This window comes from Dunckerocampus dactyliophorus, chromosome 17 (genome assembly GCF_027744805.1).
Source record: "Dunckerocampus dactyliophorus isolate RoL2022-P2 chromosome 17, RoL_Ddac_1.1, whole genome shotgun sequence".
Lineage (NCBI taxonomy): Eukaryota > Metazoa > Chordata > Actinopteri > Syngnathiformes > Syngnathidae > Dunckerocampus > Dunckerocampus dactyliophorus.
In genome coordinates, this window is record NC_072835.1 from 12882039 (window position 1) to 12902461 (window position 20423).

Genomic DNA, 20423 nt, shown 5'->3' on the forward strand with positions numbered 1-20423 from the left:
GTTTACTCTTTTACTACAGGAACTAAACATCTTTCCAATTTGCCAATGACATACAGCAACTGTTTAGCAGGTTTGAAAAATTTTTTTTCTTTATTTTTGTCAATCTGTTGCACCTCCCATGAAGTCATTCGTTGCCTCCCAGGGAGGCCTGGGGTCCAATAAAGCTTCTAGTTAAAACATTGTAAATGTCTTCATTTTCTCAAACCTAAAGTGAGAAACAGAAATGGACAGTCTTAGCGACAAATGTTACAAAACTAACCTATTGCAAAATATAAAATAGTCTTTGTGTCATCAAAAATATTCCATTTGGTATCAACAGTTTGGTATTTTTTTACCCACAGAACAGCTGGTAGAAGATAAATCATGAGACCACAACCCTAAAAATTCCTGTGAAAGAACATCTTTTTTTTTCAGATATTCTTAGAAACTGTGCATGACATCACCCAAATGGTCATTGCAAGTGAAGAGGGGAAAAAAATGCAAAAAAAAAAGTCTGGTGGAATGTCAACCTTGTTTTCATCACAGACCACAGGGCAGTTATTGTTGCTGGTTGCAAATGTTAAAACATATACAGTAAATGCGTGATTGCCTCATGATATTGTTTAATCATGTTTCCCGACTTTTATTGCACCAACGCACATATTTTACATTCGAAAAATCTCACGCCACACCACCAAACACATCGTGACTTATTTTAGTGTATGAATGGCGACAGGTGGAAACTAGTGATGTGGTTAGGGTTAGCGTTAACCCCCAATGCAAACCATAAAGCCTATTCCTAACCCTGATTCACAACTTGTTTTGCATGTGCAAGTTTCTGCACATGCGCTTTGTGATAGATGACTTGAGTGAATCGAGTGCCCGATTCATGCGAGTGTCTACGCATGCGTTCTGTGACGGGTGAGTCGAGTGAATCAACTCCCAGATTCACAAGAGTTTCTTCGCATGTGCTCTGTGACGAGTGAATCGAGTCCCAGACTCACACGAGTGTTTGCGTATGCGCTCTGTGACGGGTGACTTGAGTGAATCGAATACCAGAGTCATGCGAGTCACTGTCACTTAAGTCACTGTGACGGGTGACTTAAGTGAATTGTGTACCAGACTCATGCGAATATGTGCTCGTGCTCTGTGACGTGTGACTCAAGTTAATTGAGTACCATATTCTTATGAGTTTCTATGCATATGCTCTAATGGGTGATTTGAGTGAATGGAGTACCAGATTCAAGCGAGTTTTTGCGTACGTATCGATATAATTGTTGGTGAAACCTCAATTGCCTAAAACCGAAATTCTAATATTAAAGTAAGGCCTTGCATAACAACACAGTGGCAGTCAGTTTTAATTGAATTTAAGTCAGTCCTTTGCCAAGGAGGTTGGAAATGCAGATAATATTTATCTTTTATGCACCATGCATGCATTCCTGTAAATCCTGTCTGACTTCATTATCAGTACCGTATCGTGCAACAGTGACAAATGTGTGTCCAATGGTGCAGTTTAGGGGAGGGGTCCACATTATAAAAGTGCAGTGAGCAGTCAGCGTGATTCTTATAGTATGGTTATGATGGGGAAGCTGAGGATCTTGGTCGCAGTTGTCATGTTCCTAGAGATGGTGTCTACTACCTCTGTAAGTTCCTTAGTTTTTTATTCCATCCTAAAATTCACTGCATCTGGGTGTAAACATGCTGCAATTTTTTTTTTGCTTTAATAATAATATTCTCCAGAATACAAGTTGCTCCGGAATATAAGTCGCACCGACCAAAAATGCACAATGAAGAAGGAAAAAACATACATAAGTCGCACTGGACTATAAGTTGCACTTCTTGGGGGAAATTTATTGCGTAAAATCAGAGACCAAGAAAAGATATTTCATTTTGAAAGTCAAGTTATAGTAACAACAGTAAAATGGAGAACAACAGGCTAAATAGGCGTCTGTTAACGTAACGTAACTAGGTGGTATGTTAACGTAACAGTATACATATCAACATAACAGTAACATATTAACAGTTATTCAAATAACTACAGTATAGCCTAAACAACATAACATAACTAGTTTACTTGCAGCTTGTAATCTGCAGAATATGATTTTCCGTCTTTCTCAGTTGTCTTTATAAGTTGATGTTTACTTTGTACATTTTCAGTGGTGCAGGAGTGATAGGAGTAGCAGATACTGGCACATAAGCCTAGAGAGCCCTCTCATGGCTGTCAGTGTGAAAAAAAACATATATAAGTCGCTCCGGAGTATAAGTCGCAGGACCAGCCAAACCATGAAAAAAGTGCGACTTATAGTCCGCAAAATACGGAGCTTGGTTTGTTGTGCCATCGGTCAGAGAGAACATCTTTTTTATTCATATTATTGCACTATCACCTTTACATTTAAACAATACGTTCATGTTTTGCCAAGTGTCATGTGTATTTCAGCTGGGGGTGGTCTACACTGAGAGCGGCAGAGTGCAGGGCAAGAGCATCCGTCTTGGGTCCCGTCGTCACATGGATGTCTTCAAGGGGATTCCCTTTGCTGACGTCCCTGAAATGTTTGAGAAACCCCAGCCTCACCCCGGCTGGGAAGGCGAGTTCACCAACCCAAGATTTGGAATATTCCTTGATAAAATCCGTCAATCATCACATAAACATTGTTCCTAAGTAGGAACTGAACCCACACACGGTGCACAGAAGTCAGAGTCAACCACACTATCACTTAATCCATGTAGTCCATGTGGAGTGCATTCTTCTTCCACTGTTTAATCAACTTTTTATGGGTACTTTTGCTTCTAATTTTATTTTAGTATATTTATTTTTTAACATGCACCTTTATTCAGATGTTTTGATGGCCACTGAAGATAAGGAGATGTGCCTTCAGTTGAACCTACTCATGACTGACACCAGAGGAAGTGAGGACTGTCTCTACCTTAACATCTGGGTTCCTCATGGACGATCAGGTAAGAACTTAGAGAAGCCCACAAAGGATCACTTGTATTTGAGTCCAATTTATAATTATTATCTTTGCTCCCTAGTCTCGACCAATTTACCAGTCATGGTCTGGATCTATGGAGGTGCCTTCCTGATTGGAGACTCAATGGGTTTTAACATCTTGGGCAACAATCTGTACAGTGGGCAGGAGATTGCAGATAAAGGAAACGTCATAGTGGTGACACTGGGATACCGTGTGGGAACTCTGGGCTTCCTCAGCACCGGAGACTCAAGTTTACCTGGTAAATTGTTTGGGAAAAGCCCAAGATCAAACCGCTGAAATCATTTCTGGCCCACAGTATTAAATTGTGTTCAAGCTGAGTATCTGTTTTTTGACAGGAAACTACGGTCTGTGGGATCAGCAGGCCGCCATCGCCTGGGTCCACAGAAACATCCGCTCCTTTGGAGGAGACCCAGACAACATTACTATCTTTGGAGAGTCTGCAGGTGGCGCTAGTGTCAGCTTTCAGGTGGGATTCTTGGTTGTTTGTCCTGCTGTGTCATTTTTAAATAAAAGAAAACAGCAATTTGCTAAACCACACTAACAACAAAGCGTCATTGCCCGGCAAATTTGTTTGGAATACATCAGTGCATAACAGAACTCTCTTTTATAGTCCTGTATGTCTGCTTACAGACCCTTACACCCCACAACAAGGGTCTCATCAAGAGAGCAATCTCCCAGAGTGGTGTCGCTTTTTGCCCCTGGGCCATCGAGAGGAACCCCCGTAAGACTGCAGAGGAGGTACACAGAGGTTTCTCTGACTTGTGTAACTGTTGTACGCTCCCTTTTTGTCACTTTAAGGCTGTAAAAGCACTGTGAATGTTTCCCCACCACAAAACTCAGATTGCTGTGAGAGTCAACTGCCCTATCGATGACAGGATGGCAAACTGTTTGAAGATGACAGATCCTGCGGCCCTCACAATGGCTGGGCCTATCCAGGTGATCAGCTCACCTGATGGTAAGCAATTCACCCCATCACTTTTTTACTCTTAATATCTTGTCATGTTATCCCACACCTGTAAGGGATATTTTTATGCATGATTTACGGTACAGTGATCCCTCGTTTATCGCGGCTAATTGGTTCCAGAGACAATCGTGAAAGGTGAATTTCCGAGAAGTAGAATTTCTTATTTCTAAATCAAATATTTTGATAGTTAGAGCAAAGAAAACCTGTTTACAACGTTCTAAATATGTGCTTTAACCTTATTTGAACCCTCCAAACATGAAATAACACCCTTAGTCACCTTTACACTCGTACTATCCAATATATTAGACATAATACGAGGAAATAGGCCATTTAAAGGGATAGTTGGGATTTTCTGACATGAAGTTGTTTGACATCCACATCAGCGGTGGACGACATCAACAGTGACCCCTTTTGAACGCATATTGTTTTGAGAAGGTAAACTTTTTACTTAAATGGCCCCAGCAACTAAGCGGAACTACGTTCCTCGTCATGGATCTCTGACTAGAAGTGGACTCGGGGGACCAATTGGGGGGGTAAGTCATGGGGATGTCATACAACCTCATGTCAAACTATCCCTTTAAGACATAAATAAGACTTGTGTGTTGCTATTAATGTGTTCCCAAGGGAAACTGTGTGGCAGGCGGACAGGAAGTGACGTCCGGGGTTCAGAGTTGAGTTGGGTTACTGCAGCAACAGTAGCCTTTGTTTTTATTAGCGATTATTGTGCCTGTTAATTCAAACCTGCAATAAAAGTATTTTGTTCTGGCGATCAAGTCTGATGCTTGTGTGTCTCACTAAATATTACAGTAACATTACTGACATCTAGTGACTGGTATGAAATACTACATACCATTTACAACATATTTGAATGGGCCTTTGAATGATTACTTTAACATGTGTTTGTGTTTTTGTTTTTAAGAATAATTTTGTAGTGGCATGAATAAACTTTTTGTAAAGATGTATTGCAGTTAAGATTCTGGCAAGAATGCTCAAATTGAATTTGAAACAAACCCGAACGTGAAGCACATTTGAATGGCACTGATCATTGACCGCAGGAGATTGTGAAGTTTATACATTTATACAGTATGCAGCAAATAGGACAAAAAGTAAGCATTTGAGTAAATCCGTCTCTTTTAGCCCCCATCGTCTACAACCTGGTCCTGACAGCTGTAATTGATGGGGATTTCCTGCCCGATGAGCCCTCCAACTTGTTCCACAACGCTGCTGATATCGACTACATGGCTGGAGTCAATGACATGGATGGGCATTTATTTGCTGCTATGGATCTCCCTTCAATCAACTTGAACCTAGTGGACACCCCCATGTAAAATTGTGCTGCAACTATGAAGATATTATTGTTTTGAGTGTCATGAAGTTGGCTGATCTGACTTTTGTTCTCATCTTCTCTTAATCTCAGTGATGACATGAAGACGTTGCTGGCTTCATTCACTAAAGACAAGGGCGAGGCTGGTTTGGAAGAAGCGTACTCCACTTACACATCAACTTGGGGAACCAAACCCAGCAGGAAGGACATTAAGAAAACAATTGTGGATATTGAAACTGATTACATCTTCCTAGTTGCTACACAGGCTGCTCTTTACCGTCACGCCGCCAATGCCACGTAAGATAAAATACTGTTATACACAAGTCCATCTTCATTTGTATTTTAATGTTTGTCTTTTATGTTGCTTTGGAAAGTGGGGTTCGAACTTTATGGATGAGAGGGTATTTGTGTTGAAATACTGTAGGTGACGGTGAAAATTTTTATTAGATTTTCACCACAAATTTTATGCTTCTTTGGATGTTCTCCTCTTGTCTCATTTAAAGCCGCGGTCGCACCTACTCCTATCTCTTCTCGGAGCCCAGCCGTCTGGGCGGCATGGGTCGGCCATTCCCTAGCTGGATGGGAGCGGACCACTTTGATGACGTGCAGTACGTCTTCGGATTGCCTTTTGCCACACCTCTGATATACTGGCCTCTCCACCGAAAACTCTCTGGCTACATGATCGCCTATTGGACCAACTTTGCCAAAACTGGGTACAATCCTGCAGACACAAAACTTAAATACTGATAAGTACCCATTGATCGATGTTCATCATCCACACACTTTCTTTTTTTCTTGTCCACAGAGACCCCAATAAAGGAGACTTGAGCGTGCCCGCTACCTGGCCCAGATTCAACAAAACTGGACAACAATATCTGGAGATCAATGCTCAGATGGATCAAAGCTATGTGAGACGGAAGATGAGAATGCGTTATGTGCATTTTTGGACTAGCATCCTGCCAAGCCTCCCTGACGTCTCAGAAGAGAGCATTTAAAGAGCAGCATTTCATTCCATTCCATTTATAATGCACCATCACCCAAAAGCATATACTGCACTCAACATATATTATTATTTATTGTTCTATAGTTGTCACATTCGTGGTCGTCTTGCTCTGTTTGTTGTTTCTGTCCCTGCCTTCTCCTGGCCTGTTTTTCTCTTTCACAGTCAACCCTTGAGCGGGCTGGAGGCGGGAAGGCTGGGCACACCTGTGGCTGATTGCTCACACTCCACTTAAGCTGACCGCTAGCAGCTGGGAGCTGCTGGTTCTTTGTTCTCACTCCTGCCGGCTACCCACACGTGAACACCCGCTCAGCGTTTGGATACAGCTTCTAGTTTTTGTACTTAGCCAGGTCGGCCCAGCCGCTTCCCGGCTATCTAGCTAGCTCCCTAGTTTAGTCAGACTTTTTCATGGTGTTGTTCTTTATTTCTTTTGCCGAACACCATCGCTTTCCTTTAAATACTTCTGACAACTTGATAACTGATATTAATCACACAAATTCCCAGCATGAAAATGTCAGTCCCAATGCTGCAGAAGTGTAAAGAGGACGAATAAAAGCAATGAATCATCCATTTTCTGTACTGCTAGTCCTTATTAGAGTCACAGGGGAGCTGGGCGCCAGCGAATCACAGGGCACATGTAGACAAACAACCATTCACACTCACATTCACACCTATGGACAGTAGAGTCTCCAATTTACCCAACATACATTTTGAAAATGAAAAATAAGAAAAACTATGATAACATGAAATAAATATTAATATTTGTCCATAAAACCTTATTATACATCTATTTTCTGTATGATTCCAATCATTTTTAACATTTTCTTAAGTAAAAAATTGCTGAATTTGCACATTTCCTGATCACATACAGGGAAGAAGCCACGAGTTTCTCTTCTTGGCTTAGTGCACAAGCCAATTTCTGTTTGTCAGTATGTCATCAATCATTTAACCTTCTACAGCCCGTATTATGGCTTTAACGTAAGTATGATATCATTATACATGCAAATTGGACAATGAAAAACATCAAAATGTCATACGTGGAGGTGCTTACAGTACTCGCTTCATCCTGAAAGGGGTGGGGGTGTGCGTAAGCAGTCAGGTGCTTGTCATTGTCCTTCCATAGAGAGGAAAAGCCAATGTTTATTTAGATGACGATGATAGATGATCGATGATTATATATCCATGCTCACCAGGAGGTGATCAGACTTTTACAACAAAGTATCAGTGCAGGGAGAAGGATAGGGTGCATGTACTTCCTACACAGATAATAACACAAATTTTTTTTCAGTTCAGAAAAAAATGAAAAGGGACTAAGATGTATTTAAATGAAAAGAATTTGACTTGATTTTTTTTTTTTACCAAAGTGAATTATTCTCTTAATGAGCAATGTCAAGTAACAAAAAAAAAACCCTCAAACGGACTCCGTGCCTCACCAGCCATGAACCTCATGGCACATCACTGCTCTGCACCTCTTGTAGCTTTTTCTCTGCTCCTTTTGTGGCTCCAGCACTCATCTTTATGGTAAAGACTTGGTGCTTTGTTTTTCGCAGCTTCGTGTGAGCTGGTATATTGTTCATTCAAGACGTAATTGACGAGACCTGCCACCATGTCCTTGCAGCCCGGGGTAACGCTAAACCAAGTAATTGCAAAACATTCTGTCTTTTTCAATAAATAGAAATACTGTTCACCAAACGCAAATTCTACTAAATTTTTCTTTGATTTTGAACACTTAAATAGCTTTTATTAGCTTTTAATCAGAAGCAAAGTGATAAGCGTTCATATTAATCTTATCGCAGATTGCTTTTCGTTGAGCTTTGAGAATTTTTGCACCTGTTTGTGTCTGTGAACAGTGTGTGAACTACACTAACTGTACTCAGACTGCCAGGCTTCCTCTTCTTCACATATTTGAACCTGGATGTGGAGGCTACATTGAGGAGCTCAGCAAAGTGGGCGTCAACTATTTCTGTTCCTGTCTGTTAACCTGATCTCATCTGTTCCTATTAAACTGCATTGCATCGTAGTGCTTCCTTCCTCAGCCGTTGTGTTTTCCTACTTCCTGCTATCAAATAATTCATCATACGCTCGTCACCGGGATCTGACAGATTGTTGCAGTGACTGATGTGCGCCGCCACTCTTGATTCGATATTACTGTGATTGTTAAAAATAAAACGTTATTCATCTCACTTAACCATCATTACTCATTTGTTTGCATGTGATTGCAGGTATGCACACACCTTAGAAGTAATTGAACAGAAGTGGTCTGATGTCACTCAGTTAAATACTATATTATAATATAATATTATAATATTAAGGAATTTATGGGCTCTTTTCAGACCTGAGTTTTAAAGCAAGGGGAGACCAGTTCCTTGGTCATTATTGGGGTGGCCCGGGTTTCTGATAACGGTGGGCATATCAATCCAAATATGGATCTTAACGATACCAAGGGTAGTATTAGCATCAGGTGGCTACGAACGTAATGGGATAGATATTTTTCAATTCTCTTCCGTGTTTATTTTTACACACATTTGTGTTCATATTGTTACATTATTGATTGTTTTTTGGAAATATTGTTATGTTGAACAGACAGTATCTGAGTCACAATGTAGAAGTTATTGGTAAGTTTCTCTTTTGTGTCTCACAGCAGCTAGGGTGCGCTTAAGGACCACTGACCAAAGGGCGAAATCTCGACAATTGCCGAAAAAATGTTATCAGTGAAGCATCAAGACATAAGCAGTGGTACGTGTATGTATTTTATCTCACATGATCACGTATTTATAAATTATTACCAACTTAGGGTGAATGAGATGTGTTTTCTGTGGGAAAAAAGGGCCAATTTTCAGAGTAAAAAAATTACATCAAAAGTCCTCAAATTGTGAATGTTTTGAAGTTATTCCAAAAAGTTTTTTTGCCCAATATTTTTGTCCTGCGTTTTATTCTGATTTTATTCATGATCAACAAACTAAAGCCAAAAATCATTCAAGCATCTTGAAAACTTTCACCTAAAAATGATCGGTATCCGCAACACTGGCCCTGTATTTACTTGGTATCGGATCGATACCAAAATATGAAGTATCGCCCACCCCTACTGATTGAGAAACAACAAACTCCATGGCAAGGTGGCCCATAGCAGTTATTAAAAATAAGGATGGCTATATTGCTCACGTACTGTAATGTATCTGCCAAGCCAAAATGTTATATAATTGTTAAGTAAAAATAAAATAAATACATGTGTTGGGGGAAATTCCTAATTTGCCTGCCTGATAATTTTGGACAATAATGGTTACCGAATAATTGTCCAAAGTCATTGTGGTACTGTGAAATAAACCTAAATTGTACGTATGGTGTATTTCATTGTTGGTATTGTCCTTGGTAAAAATGCTTCTCATTCAACTGGAATACCGTCACTGGGAATTAACAGGTGTTTGTTTCCCATCACAGGATCAAAAGTCAACACAATCCGTCAGCTCCCTGGGGTCCTAGTATGGATTCAAAGGCTACTGCATGGAGCTTGCCTGGTCTATATAAGCACCTGCCGAGGTATTCACATGTTTCCACCTTGCTATGGAGAAACAGTTGACTTTGTTTGTGGCCATCCTATGTGTGGGAGCAGGCTCAGCAGCAACTGTAAGTCTGAATTATTACAAAAAAGCTGAACTTCCCTTGAAAAATGTTTGGACATTTACAAAGAGTTGTAGACTCTGACAACTCCAGTCGTGACATACTCTTCCGGCGTTTTTTTTTTAATGCTGTGATCAAAAGTGAACATTCTATTTTTCTTTCCAGCTGGGAGTGGTGCACACAGAACTTGGCAGGGTGCAGGGACAGCGGATTCTCCTCGGGCTCTCCCGCTCTGTGGATGTGTTCAAAGGGATTCCCTTTGCAGCAAAACCCGATACGTTAGAAAAACCCAAACCTCACCCTGGTTGGGATGGTGCGTTGCGCTCCTCCCATTACAAACATTTGGAATAAATAAAGCGCCATCATTTTGAGCATATTCAAAATGAGCACGTATAACTTGTATCATTTGCAGGCATTTTAAAGGCAACCAAGTTTGCCAAGAGATGTATTCAGATGAGCATGCTTCAAACTTCAACTTTTGGAAGTGAAGACTGCCTCTATCTCAACATTTGGGTTCCTCATGGGCAACATGGTAGGATGTACAGTATTGATGATGAATTTACTGTACGTCCTTTGCTAACTCAATAACTGTATCTTTTTCCAAGTGTCAAAAAATCTCCCAGTTATGATTTGGTTCTATGGAGGAGGCTTTCTGGTTGGAGGCTCTATGGGGCCAAATTTCCTCAACAACTACCTCTACAGTGGTCAGGAAATCGCTGATAAGGGTAATGTCATTGTGGTGTCAGCGGGTTATCGTGTGGGGGTCCTTGGTTTCCTAAGCACAGGAGACTCACGTATACCTGGTAAGACATTTTCCAGTACTTTTATACCTTTACTTAGGCTGAATACCAATTCCGGACCTTATCCCTTCCCCTTCCCCTTCCCCTTCGTCTTACCCTTACCACTACACTCTAAAACCGAGGGCCAAGGAACGAGACGCTACTTGATTCTCATTACGTCATCACCCTTCACTGCTTGCTGACGTTGGCAGATGAGACAATTAAATTGCTCATTAAAAATGTCTCCTACCATAAAGTAAGGTGCATATATTTCGACATACCTCAGAACACCTTTTTTGTGTTATAAAAGAACTTTTTTTTTTCACAAACTGTGACACTGTGACAATACAACAAACAACTGTAATAAATAACAGCTTACAACCAGCACTGTAACATTTAGAAAATTAGAAAATGTATCAACAACACATATGACATAGAAGTAACAATATAACAAACTTTATGAGCATCAACAAATGTATAAACCTTATCAACCATTATTTCAAGGTTTAACAACCTCCGTGTTTTGGCCTCATTCCCCTCCTGTTGCTGATGTCCTCGCTCAGATTCTTTTGTAAGGAAGTCCAGAATGGCATTTTGTTGCGTTTGACTTTTCCATACTGGGATTGCAGCATTTGAAGTGTCCAGGAGTGCTGTGTGGTGCAGCAGGGGGCTGTAGCAATGTGCAACAATTCAAAACATAGCGAATATTTACGCGCAGTAGCAAATGATTGGATATCTAATAAAACATGAGTGACATTACTGTGAAAATCAATAATTATGCTTCATTACTTACATTTATTGTCGTCGCTCTTTTCAACATGCTGCCATTGTCTGGGTGCGCAGGAACATTAAATCATTTGGAGGAGACCCTGAGAACATTACTATCTTTGGAGAGTCCGCAGGTGGTGCTAGTGTCAGCTTTCAGGTAATAACGTCACCATTTTTAATGTAAAATGCACCACATTGTTACAGTGTGGTTACTTGGAAATGACTTACCGCACCCGTGTAAAACTTTTGTTGTGGCCTCATACCCCCAATAAAAGGAGCATCTCCTTCAGAAGAGTATTGATTAAAGTTGACGCACTACACTGCTGATGTGGATGTACGTTGATGTCACTGAGACGTGGAGATACGTGCGTTCCACTGTAACTCGTAATTGGCAATTATTAATACAGATGTAGAAAGTACAAAGTTACTTCTCTTTTCAAGATGCTAACAAATAAATAATGACCTCTGAGTCATTTCAATGACATGAATGGAATGATGTTACCGGTAGTTGCCATCTTGGAAAGCAACGCTTCCCGTCAACTGTCAGACAGCATTCCACTTTTACAGGCATTTCAATTCTCCAAATGCCTCATATCTAAACCTGCATCATGTCTATATTCCGACACAGATCCTCTCTCCCCACAGCAAAGGGCTGTTTAGAAGAGCCATTTCTCAGAGTGGGGTGTCCCTCTGTCCCTGGGCCCTCAACAGGAATCCTCACAAGGTTGTACAGGGGGTAAGGTGCAGATGTACTGTACAGATCTACAGTTCTAGAAAGCCACATTAATATTATGTGAGACATTTTTGTCTGAGTCTACATGTGCCCTGCGATTGTCTGGCGACCAGTCCAGGGTGTACCCTGCCTCTCGCCCGAAATCAGCTGGGATAGGCTCTAGCATACTCCCACAACCCTAATGAGGAAAAGCGGCATAGAAAATGGATGGATGGATTGATTTTTGTCTGAACAGAGAACCCTTATATTGTGGGTTAATTGGATTCATGCAGGTGAATTGATGTGATTTGCATGTAGTGTGTCACTGATTAGTGTTATTAGTAAAGCAGTTCATCATCATCGTGCAACAGTTGCTAAAAAGGCACCTAGGCACTGGCTTGAGGGCTAAAGTGAGCAAGGGGGTAATCAGACATCGCTGTGGAAATCATGATTAGGATTTGGAAGTGTAAGGCACTCATTCAATTCAAGTTATTTACTGTATATTCATACCAATGTTCTCAGGTTGCTGCCAGGGTTGGTTGTCCCACTGATGAGACGATGGTGGACTGTCTGAAAGCCACTGATGCTGCAACTCTCACCATGGCAGCTCCACGCATTCAACAAGGAAGTCCAGATCGTGAGCATGGGCATTTAAAAATATTATATAATTCACAACGTGTTACTGACACAGTCATTCTTGGAGATCCTCTCGTGAAAAAACTGCTTCTGTCTCCTGTTGTTGATGGCGACTTCCTGCCTGATCAACCTGGCAACTTGTTCCACAACCCTGCTGAAATTGACTACCTTGTTGGTGTGAACAACATGGATGGATATCTTGTCACATCCCAGGACATTCCGTCTGTCGGGAAGAAGAGCCAGGAGACATCTGTGTAGGTTGAATTTAGTCTCTACCACAGCGGAAACATCTTTCAGACTGCGTTTTCTTCCACCTTTTTTTTCACTGCAGAGAGGATGTAAAGAGGCTACTTGGTGCTTATGTAAAAGAGAAGGGACGAGCTGGTTTGGATATCGCCTTTGCTGAATATTCAGCTGACTGGGGAACAACACCAAGCCAAGAGACAGTTAAGAGAACCGCTGTGGACATCGGGACAGACTACCTCTTCCTGGTTCCGAGTCAGACTGCCATTTACCTCCATGCTGCAAACGCCACGTGAGACCAAATGCCATCACAGTTACTATTCCACAACCCCCCCTCACAATATCTCCATGAAAAAGCTAAGTAGTTTAGATGCCCACTTAGACTTACTTCCACATTTTTGTGTGACTTTTGAAATCTTTGTTGAATTATAGTTATATAGTACAACAACTTTAGGGGTTGAAATCATACTAATTTTGTGATAGAAACAGTGAAATTGTACACCGGTTACAGTATATGTACAGTGGAACCTTGGTTACTGTGTTTTTTGGTTAACAATAAAAATGTATGTCGTATTTGGTTTGCGTACATTTTCCAATTAATATGATTAATATGGTTTTGACATGTTATTACCGTAAATTCAAGCGTATAAGCCACACCGGTGTATAAGCTGCACCCACTAAATTTAGAGGAAAAAACAGATTTGTACATATATAAACTGCACTGGTGTGTAAGACACACGTGTCCACGTCATAAAATGGCGTATTGTGGTACGCAGGAGTGTATGAGGAAGAGACAGATCTTTATTTGACATGGAGCTTGTCGGAAATTGCAGGAGGTCATTACTCAATATAACGGTGTCATCTTACAAACAACACTAAACTCATCACACAGCAACTTAACATTCAAGCACCTAATAAATATACAAACCAATGTACCAATGTACCAATACAAGTCCATCCATCCACCCATCCGGTTCTATGCCACTTATCCTCATTAGGGTTGCGGCGGTATCCCTATCCCATACCTATGGACAATTTAGAGTCGCTAACCTAATTAACCTTTTGGAATGTGGGAGGAAACCGGAGTACCTGGAGAAAACCCACGCTCGGGGGAACATGCAAACAGCACACAGAGATGCCCAAGGGGAGATTTTGAACCCAGGTCTTCCTGAACTCCTGACTGTGTGGCCAACATGCTAACCACTAGACCACCGTGTGGCCCTGCTCATGTTCCATTTACACAAAAACAATTAATACACTATCGGTCAAACGCTTGGAGGCACTTTCTCATACAATAACATGAGAAAGTGTTGCCAAAAGTTTGACCGGTAGTCATAGTTAGGAGATTGGGAAGACCTGGGTCCGATTCTCCCTTTGCATGTTCTTTGCATGTGTGTGGGTTTTCTCCGGGTACTCTGGTTTCCTCCCACATTCCAAAAACATGCATGTTAGGTTAATTGGAGACTCTAAATTGTCCATAGGTATGAATGTGAGTGTGAATGGTTGTTTGTCTGTATGTGCCCTGCCATTGGCCTGTCGCCCGAAGTCAGCTGGGATCAGCTCCAGCATTCCCCCCCCGACCCTAATGAGGAGAAGCGGCATAGAAAATGGATGGATATTCTGGACAGTTTGTGCAGGATCAGTGTTGGATCATGCAGAAGCAGGCATCAGAAGGAAGCAGGCAATCTGAAATAAGTCACACACATCTAGACACACACCTACACACCTAAAATCATTTCCAACACATCTAACCAAACAATTAATGACTTTCTTTTTAGCTCATGCTCCACCTCTTGCTCTTCCGGTTTAGTTCGTTTCACAAGAATTGGCCACCTGGAAAAGAGTCAATAGGAACAGACAGCAAAACATGGAAGTCAAAGTCAGATTAACAAGTACATACTATTTTTTTGCTTATGCGATATCTACTGTATACTAGGGAGTGACATAAGACTATGTACATTTTGAGAAAATTTCAATCAATTTCTCGCAGTAAGTGCATTTTAAATGTTGTTTTACTGTCATGTTTTGGCTTGTGGTGTTGTGGCGACGACCCCAGAATGCAGAGAGCAGGACCGGCAGGCTTGCGGTAGCGTGTCAAGCTTCCACAAACAAACGATGCAACGACAAACTAAGAATCACGCACCTGAACTAAATAGAAAGACAACTCAAATAAGCAACAGGTGCGAGTGGTAAAAGAGCAACAAAGCAGGCAGGCATGGGACAGGCAAAACAGGAAGAACTACCAAAATAAGAGCATAAAATTAAGACATGAGAGGGAACATAAGCCAAACCGTCACACGAGTGAGTGAGAGTCAGCTCTGATGCTCTCCGGCTCCGTGCAAGCCCGAGCGGGATAAGTGGTAGAAAATTGATGACCGTATGGTGACGGTGACTTTAACAGGTCTGGTCGTACCTTCTCCTACTTGCTGTCTGAGCCCAGTTTACTAGCAGGACCAGGAAAACCCTACCACACGTGGGTGGGAGCTGACCATGCTGATGACCTGCAGTACGTGTTTGGCAAGCCTTTCACCACACCGAAAGCTTATGGAGAGAAACACCGAGACCTGTCGGGCTACATGATTGCCTACTGGACGAATTTTGCGAGGACTGGGTATCCTACTTTACTGTTTTAAGCAACTGTGCGGGATATCATTTACATCACTTATTTTCTTCTGGTTCACACAAAGATCCAAACACGGGAACCCTGAAGGTTCCAGTGACCTGGCCTGAATTTAGCAGGACTGAGCATAAGTTTCTGGACATCAGTGCTCGGATGAACACAACCTCCATTAAACAGGAAATGAGGTTGCGTTTTGTAACGCTTTGGACCAGAACCCTTCCCAGTCTCTCATCAGCACACAGTGACGTAAACAAATATGAATTATTCAAATAAACGAGTCCGTAAGAAACTCGAAAGTCATTTGGTATATGCAGAAGTATGTAAAAGTCCATCCATTCATTTTCTACGCCGCTTTATGTAAAAGTCACCCAATCAAATTAAGGGAAATATTAGCAGCCTCACGCCTCTCAGGAGAATTTCTCAGTAATTCAACATATCAGATTTGAATCCCTTCTTGGGCGAGTTCAAATTCTTCAGAATCTGACTGGTGGTCTCTTCCACAGAATTTCAGACAAGCGTGTCAAACAAGAAGACTAAGTCTGGCCACAGACGTAAGGAGAACGGGCGATAACGATAGATTGTCGAGCCTGTGGCAGTTTGTCGTGATTGTTGTTCTCCATTTGTGCACATTTGTACTTTTATTCTTCTGTTTTCATATAAGATTTTATTATCTAACAGAGCTGATGTGGTGATTTCATTGTACGTCTTGACTACAGTGACAATTAGACTTCCGTACTTGGGCAAATAGATAAAAAATACACATAAATGAGTGCATTTTTAGTTGCTGTGGTAGAATCCAGGTTTGTACAGCCACGCTTCCTTTCCACTGAACAGGAAGTCGCTGTGTGCACATTTTAATGCTGTGTAACTGAACAAAAGTTATGGTGTTGTAGTTTCATGTTGTTTAGCGATTTTTGGGGGTCTCCAATTTTATGTTGTGTGTCAGCGTCAACTTAAGCGGGTTCCGCTGTATCATGAAATATTATGCACACCAGCCTCAACATTATTACTGCTTGTAAGTTTGGGTTTATTATTAGGATTGTAGCTGGCAGTGGTTTAGAGCGACATTGCGTTGTACTGAAAACTGGTTCTGACGCAATGCGGCTCATTAAGGTAAACTACCAAAGCACAATAACACAAATATTGTTACATCAACTCTTTGCTAACAGTGTCAGTCAAAAAGGCTGATTTTATTTTTACACATCTTATTAGAGCTCATCAAATTGTGACCTCTGACTCCCCTTTTATTGTTGTGGTTACACTGTGGCTGTTACCCGGCATCACCTGTTTACATATCTACACACACAACAAAGGGATTAGGAGCAATTATGGGATGTATGACTTGAATGGGGACTCTTCAACAAGCCACCTGCTCAAAACAACCACACACGCATTCAGGTCTTTGTATTGCAACGCAGGCGCCCATCCAACTGTGCTCTGCCTCAAGATTACAAATCAGGCATGTTCAACGTGATAAAGCTCCAAGCTAACAACAGTCATCAACTTACTCTGAAGTTACGTCATTAGGTAAATGGCAAGATTTTGTGTGTGTGTGTGTGTGTGTGTGTGTGTTTTGCCTTATTCAAATGAAAGTCAAAAAACAAAATGATCAGACCTTGTTTCTTCAGTTTATTGATCCATTTTAATCCCTGGTGCAACTCACCGTACATTTGTTTGGACAAATGTAATGATGATAGCAAATATAGCTCATAAGAGTTTAATTTAAGAGCTGATTTCTAGCAACTTCCATGGTTTTCTTGATCATAACCAAAATCACTTAAGGGGATAGTTTGGATTTTTTGACATGAAGTTGTTTGACACATCAGCAGTGGACTATATCAACAGTGACATACCCCCCCCCATTTGGTCCCACGAGTCTAGTTCTGTTCGGATTTCCGTGACGGGGAACGTAGTTCTGCTTAGTTGCTGGGTCGTTTCAGTAAAGAGTTTGGCTGCTCAAAACAATATGTGTTGAAAAGAGCCTGCACCGTCTTCCGCTGTGGAACACATGTAAACAAGATGGCCGTGGTGCGCCGTCGGGGATGCACTCATACCCACGAATGGAGACTGCGCAGGGACACGGCGAGAGAAAAATATAAGACCCAGCAATTTGTGAGGTCAGATTTTTTTTGAGGAGGCATTTTTCTGATGCAAATGTGTTACTCTTTTGAACGCATATTGTTTTGACAAGCCAAACTCTTTACTTAAATGACGCAGCAAATAAGCAGAACTACCTTCCTCGTCATAGAAATCCAGAACTGGATTCGTGGGACCAAATTGGGGAGGGGGTAAGTCACTGTTGATGTAGTCCACTGCTGATGGGAATTTCATACAACTTCATGTCAAAAAAACTATCCCTTTAAGTTCTTACATGAACAGCTATAGCATTGTACTCCCAAAAAATGTTACTCATATGAGCTATTTTTGTTGTCATTGTGATATTTGTCCAAAAAAAGGTACTTTTAGTTGTATCAGGCGTTAAATTAAACAAGAAACTGAAGAAACAAGGGTTTACCATGACTGTAGTATTGCTGTTATACTGTTGTACTGCTGTTATACCTCACTGTCCAAGATAACGCTTGCCTTGCATTACAAGAGCAGCAATGACCACACAAACATGACATAAAACACACTCAATAAGCCCAGAGCCGCCCCTACCCAAAGTGACGCCCTAGCCAAGATTTGATTTGCCGCCTCCCTCCATCGGCGATTGACATACGCTTACAAAAGAAAACGAACGGCATTGTTTTTACAGTTGTCTTGAATGTGGGAGTTAATGTGTCACCCAATTCACATGGTTACAAATAAAAATAACAAATTACAAATAAATACCCATACTACAAAATAAGAATCTTGTAAATAAACCAATAAATAACATTATAAATACAACTATCAACAGCAAGCAATTTAAATAACTGGTAGATAAGCTACATTTACACTATGCAATAACTGTATACAAAACCAATATAAAATATCTTTTAGAATCTGAATATAGAATATTTGCAATTATGCTGCCATGGTTACACAGGATGTTACCAAATATAAATCGGGCTTTTCCCCCCTTTAAGAGGTAACCAGTGGTTTTACATGTGTTGGGGTTTTTGCGCAGTATGGCCTGAAGGATGGGTTCCTAATCAACTTTGTTTGTCAATTACATTGCCATGGTTACACAGAATGTTAAATATAAATAGGGCTTTGCACGGTATGTGCAGGGGGGGGGTGCTTCCTAATTAAGTGGCCCGTTTTGAACTTTTGACTTGAGTTACGTCGCTTCAGTTACACAGAATGTCAAAATAGCACACAACCCACCACCAACACCAAGGTTTTTGTTTTTTTTTGTCCTGCTTTATTTGCAGCATTAAAAATAATAAATAATACGTGTGAGGACGAATTGGATGGGCTGCAGACCCATAATGACTCGTTCTTATAATAACTGTAGTGAAGGTGAATTTTTTCCAGAATTTTTTGGCACAGCCTGGAGGCAACGACACTCTAAGTATTTGCCTATATATTGCTTAATGGGCCAGCCGGCTCTGAGTAAACCACATGGACCAACTTTCAATAGATTATTTGTGTTGGTGTTTCACTGCAATTGTCTTTACGTTTGTAAATGTCGCAAATAAACGCTATTTACTCAGGACGTTTTGAGTGCATATGTGCATATATAAACAAACATTCAGTATGGCTACGTAAGTAAAGTACATGCACCAATTCAAATATGCAAGTCATAGCACTGAAAACCAACATAGAAGAGGAAGTAAATGTTTGGCATGGTTCACATGCCCTTGCCAAACAATGCGTTCCCTTTGAAAGTGTGAACAATTGTCGCTGGAGTCGCTTTACTTTAGCGACAGCGTCCATAGCAACCCCTGATGTAACAAACGTAGAGAAAGGAAGATTAGGCTTAGTGATACAACTGTTATGAAGCTAAACTATCATAAAAGGCTAATATCAACACAGTGTGGGTCAAGATTTGTGAAGCGATTAAATAAATCTGAAGAAAACCATCTTTGTGGTAAAGTGACAGAGACCCTTCTTCTTCTTCTTTATTACTATTTTTATTATTCCGGCAGCTAAATCACCTTTTTGACTGCTTTAATGACAATATTCTAACGTGGAGGAAAAACCTGCATTTTTACATGTTTAGATGGTCTGTCTCACTTCCATTGTTAACTTCCTTTTTTCCTTGCCATTTTTGTAGCAACAAATCACTTTCTCCAGTACGATGGTGTTCAACTGATAGTACCACAGTGTGTTCCGAACACAGAGGAGCTAGTAAGTACTCCAGACCTTGGAACATGGAGGAATTAGTTGCACCAACTGCCGAGGCTTCATCAACCTCCATTTCTGCAGAACAACTTAAAATTTTGGACCGATTTTGTGGTTCCTGAAACAGCTTTTTGTATAATTCTGAAATACACATTATTTTTCAGTTTTGGGTAACCTCACCGACCAATCCAGGGTGTACCCCGCCTCTCGCCCGAAGTCAGCTGCGGGATGGGCTCCAGCGTACCCACCACCCTAGCAAGGATAAGCGGCATAAAAGATGGATGGATGGATGGATGGATGGATGGGTAACCTCACCTTTTTTTTTAACCTGGCGCTTCATCACATACCTTTGTACCATTTCATGCTATTCATTAGACTTGAACAACTTGAATTTCAATAAATAACTGAAAAAATTGATTTTTCCTTTAATTTGTTGATCATTATTATAATCAGAATAAAACGCAAGGCAAAGATTTTAGGTTAAAAAGATGTTACTCATGATACTATAGCTATTTGGATCG

At 41.0% G+C, this 20423-nt stretch overlaps 2 protein-coding genes across 2 annotated transcripts; both read left to right on the top strand.

The window, feature by feature from the left end:
- The first annotated feature begins 1556 nt into the window (after positions 1–1556).
- LOC129169920 (bile salt-activated lipase-like) lies at positions 1557–6686 on the top strand. The gene is made up of 11 exons (XM_054756894.1): positions 1557–1622; positions 2417–2564; positions 2815–2934; positions 3010–3207; positions 3305–3435; positions 3600–3707; positions 3810–3924; positions 5071–5257; positions 5351–5554; positions 5761–5970; positions 6063–6686. The coding sequence occupies exons 1-11, from the start codon at positions 1557–1559 to the stop codon at positions 6250–6252; spliced, it is 1677 nt and encodes a 558-aa protein (XP_054612869.1). The 3' UTR covers positions 6253–6686.
- A 3111-nt stretch (positions 6687–9797) lies between these two features.
- Positions 9798–16204, top strand: LOC129170327 (bile salt-activated lipase-like). Its single transcript, XM_054757755.1, has 12 exons — positions 9798–9881; positions 10041–10188; positions 10288–10407; positions 10481–10682; positions 11465–11579; positions 12051–12158; positions 12657–12771; positions 12838–13024; positions 13102–13305; positions 15415–15624; positions 15699–15874; positions 16137–16204. The coding sequence occupies exons 1-12, from the start codon at positions 9819–9821 to the stop codon at positions 16202–16204; spliced, it is 1716 nt and encodes a 571-aa protein (XP_054613730.1). The 5' UTR covers positions 9798–9818.
- The last annotated feature ends 4219 nt before the right edge of the window (positions 16205–20423 follow it).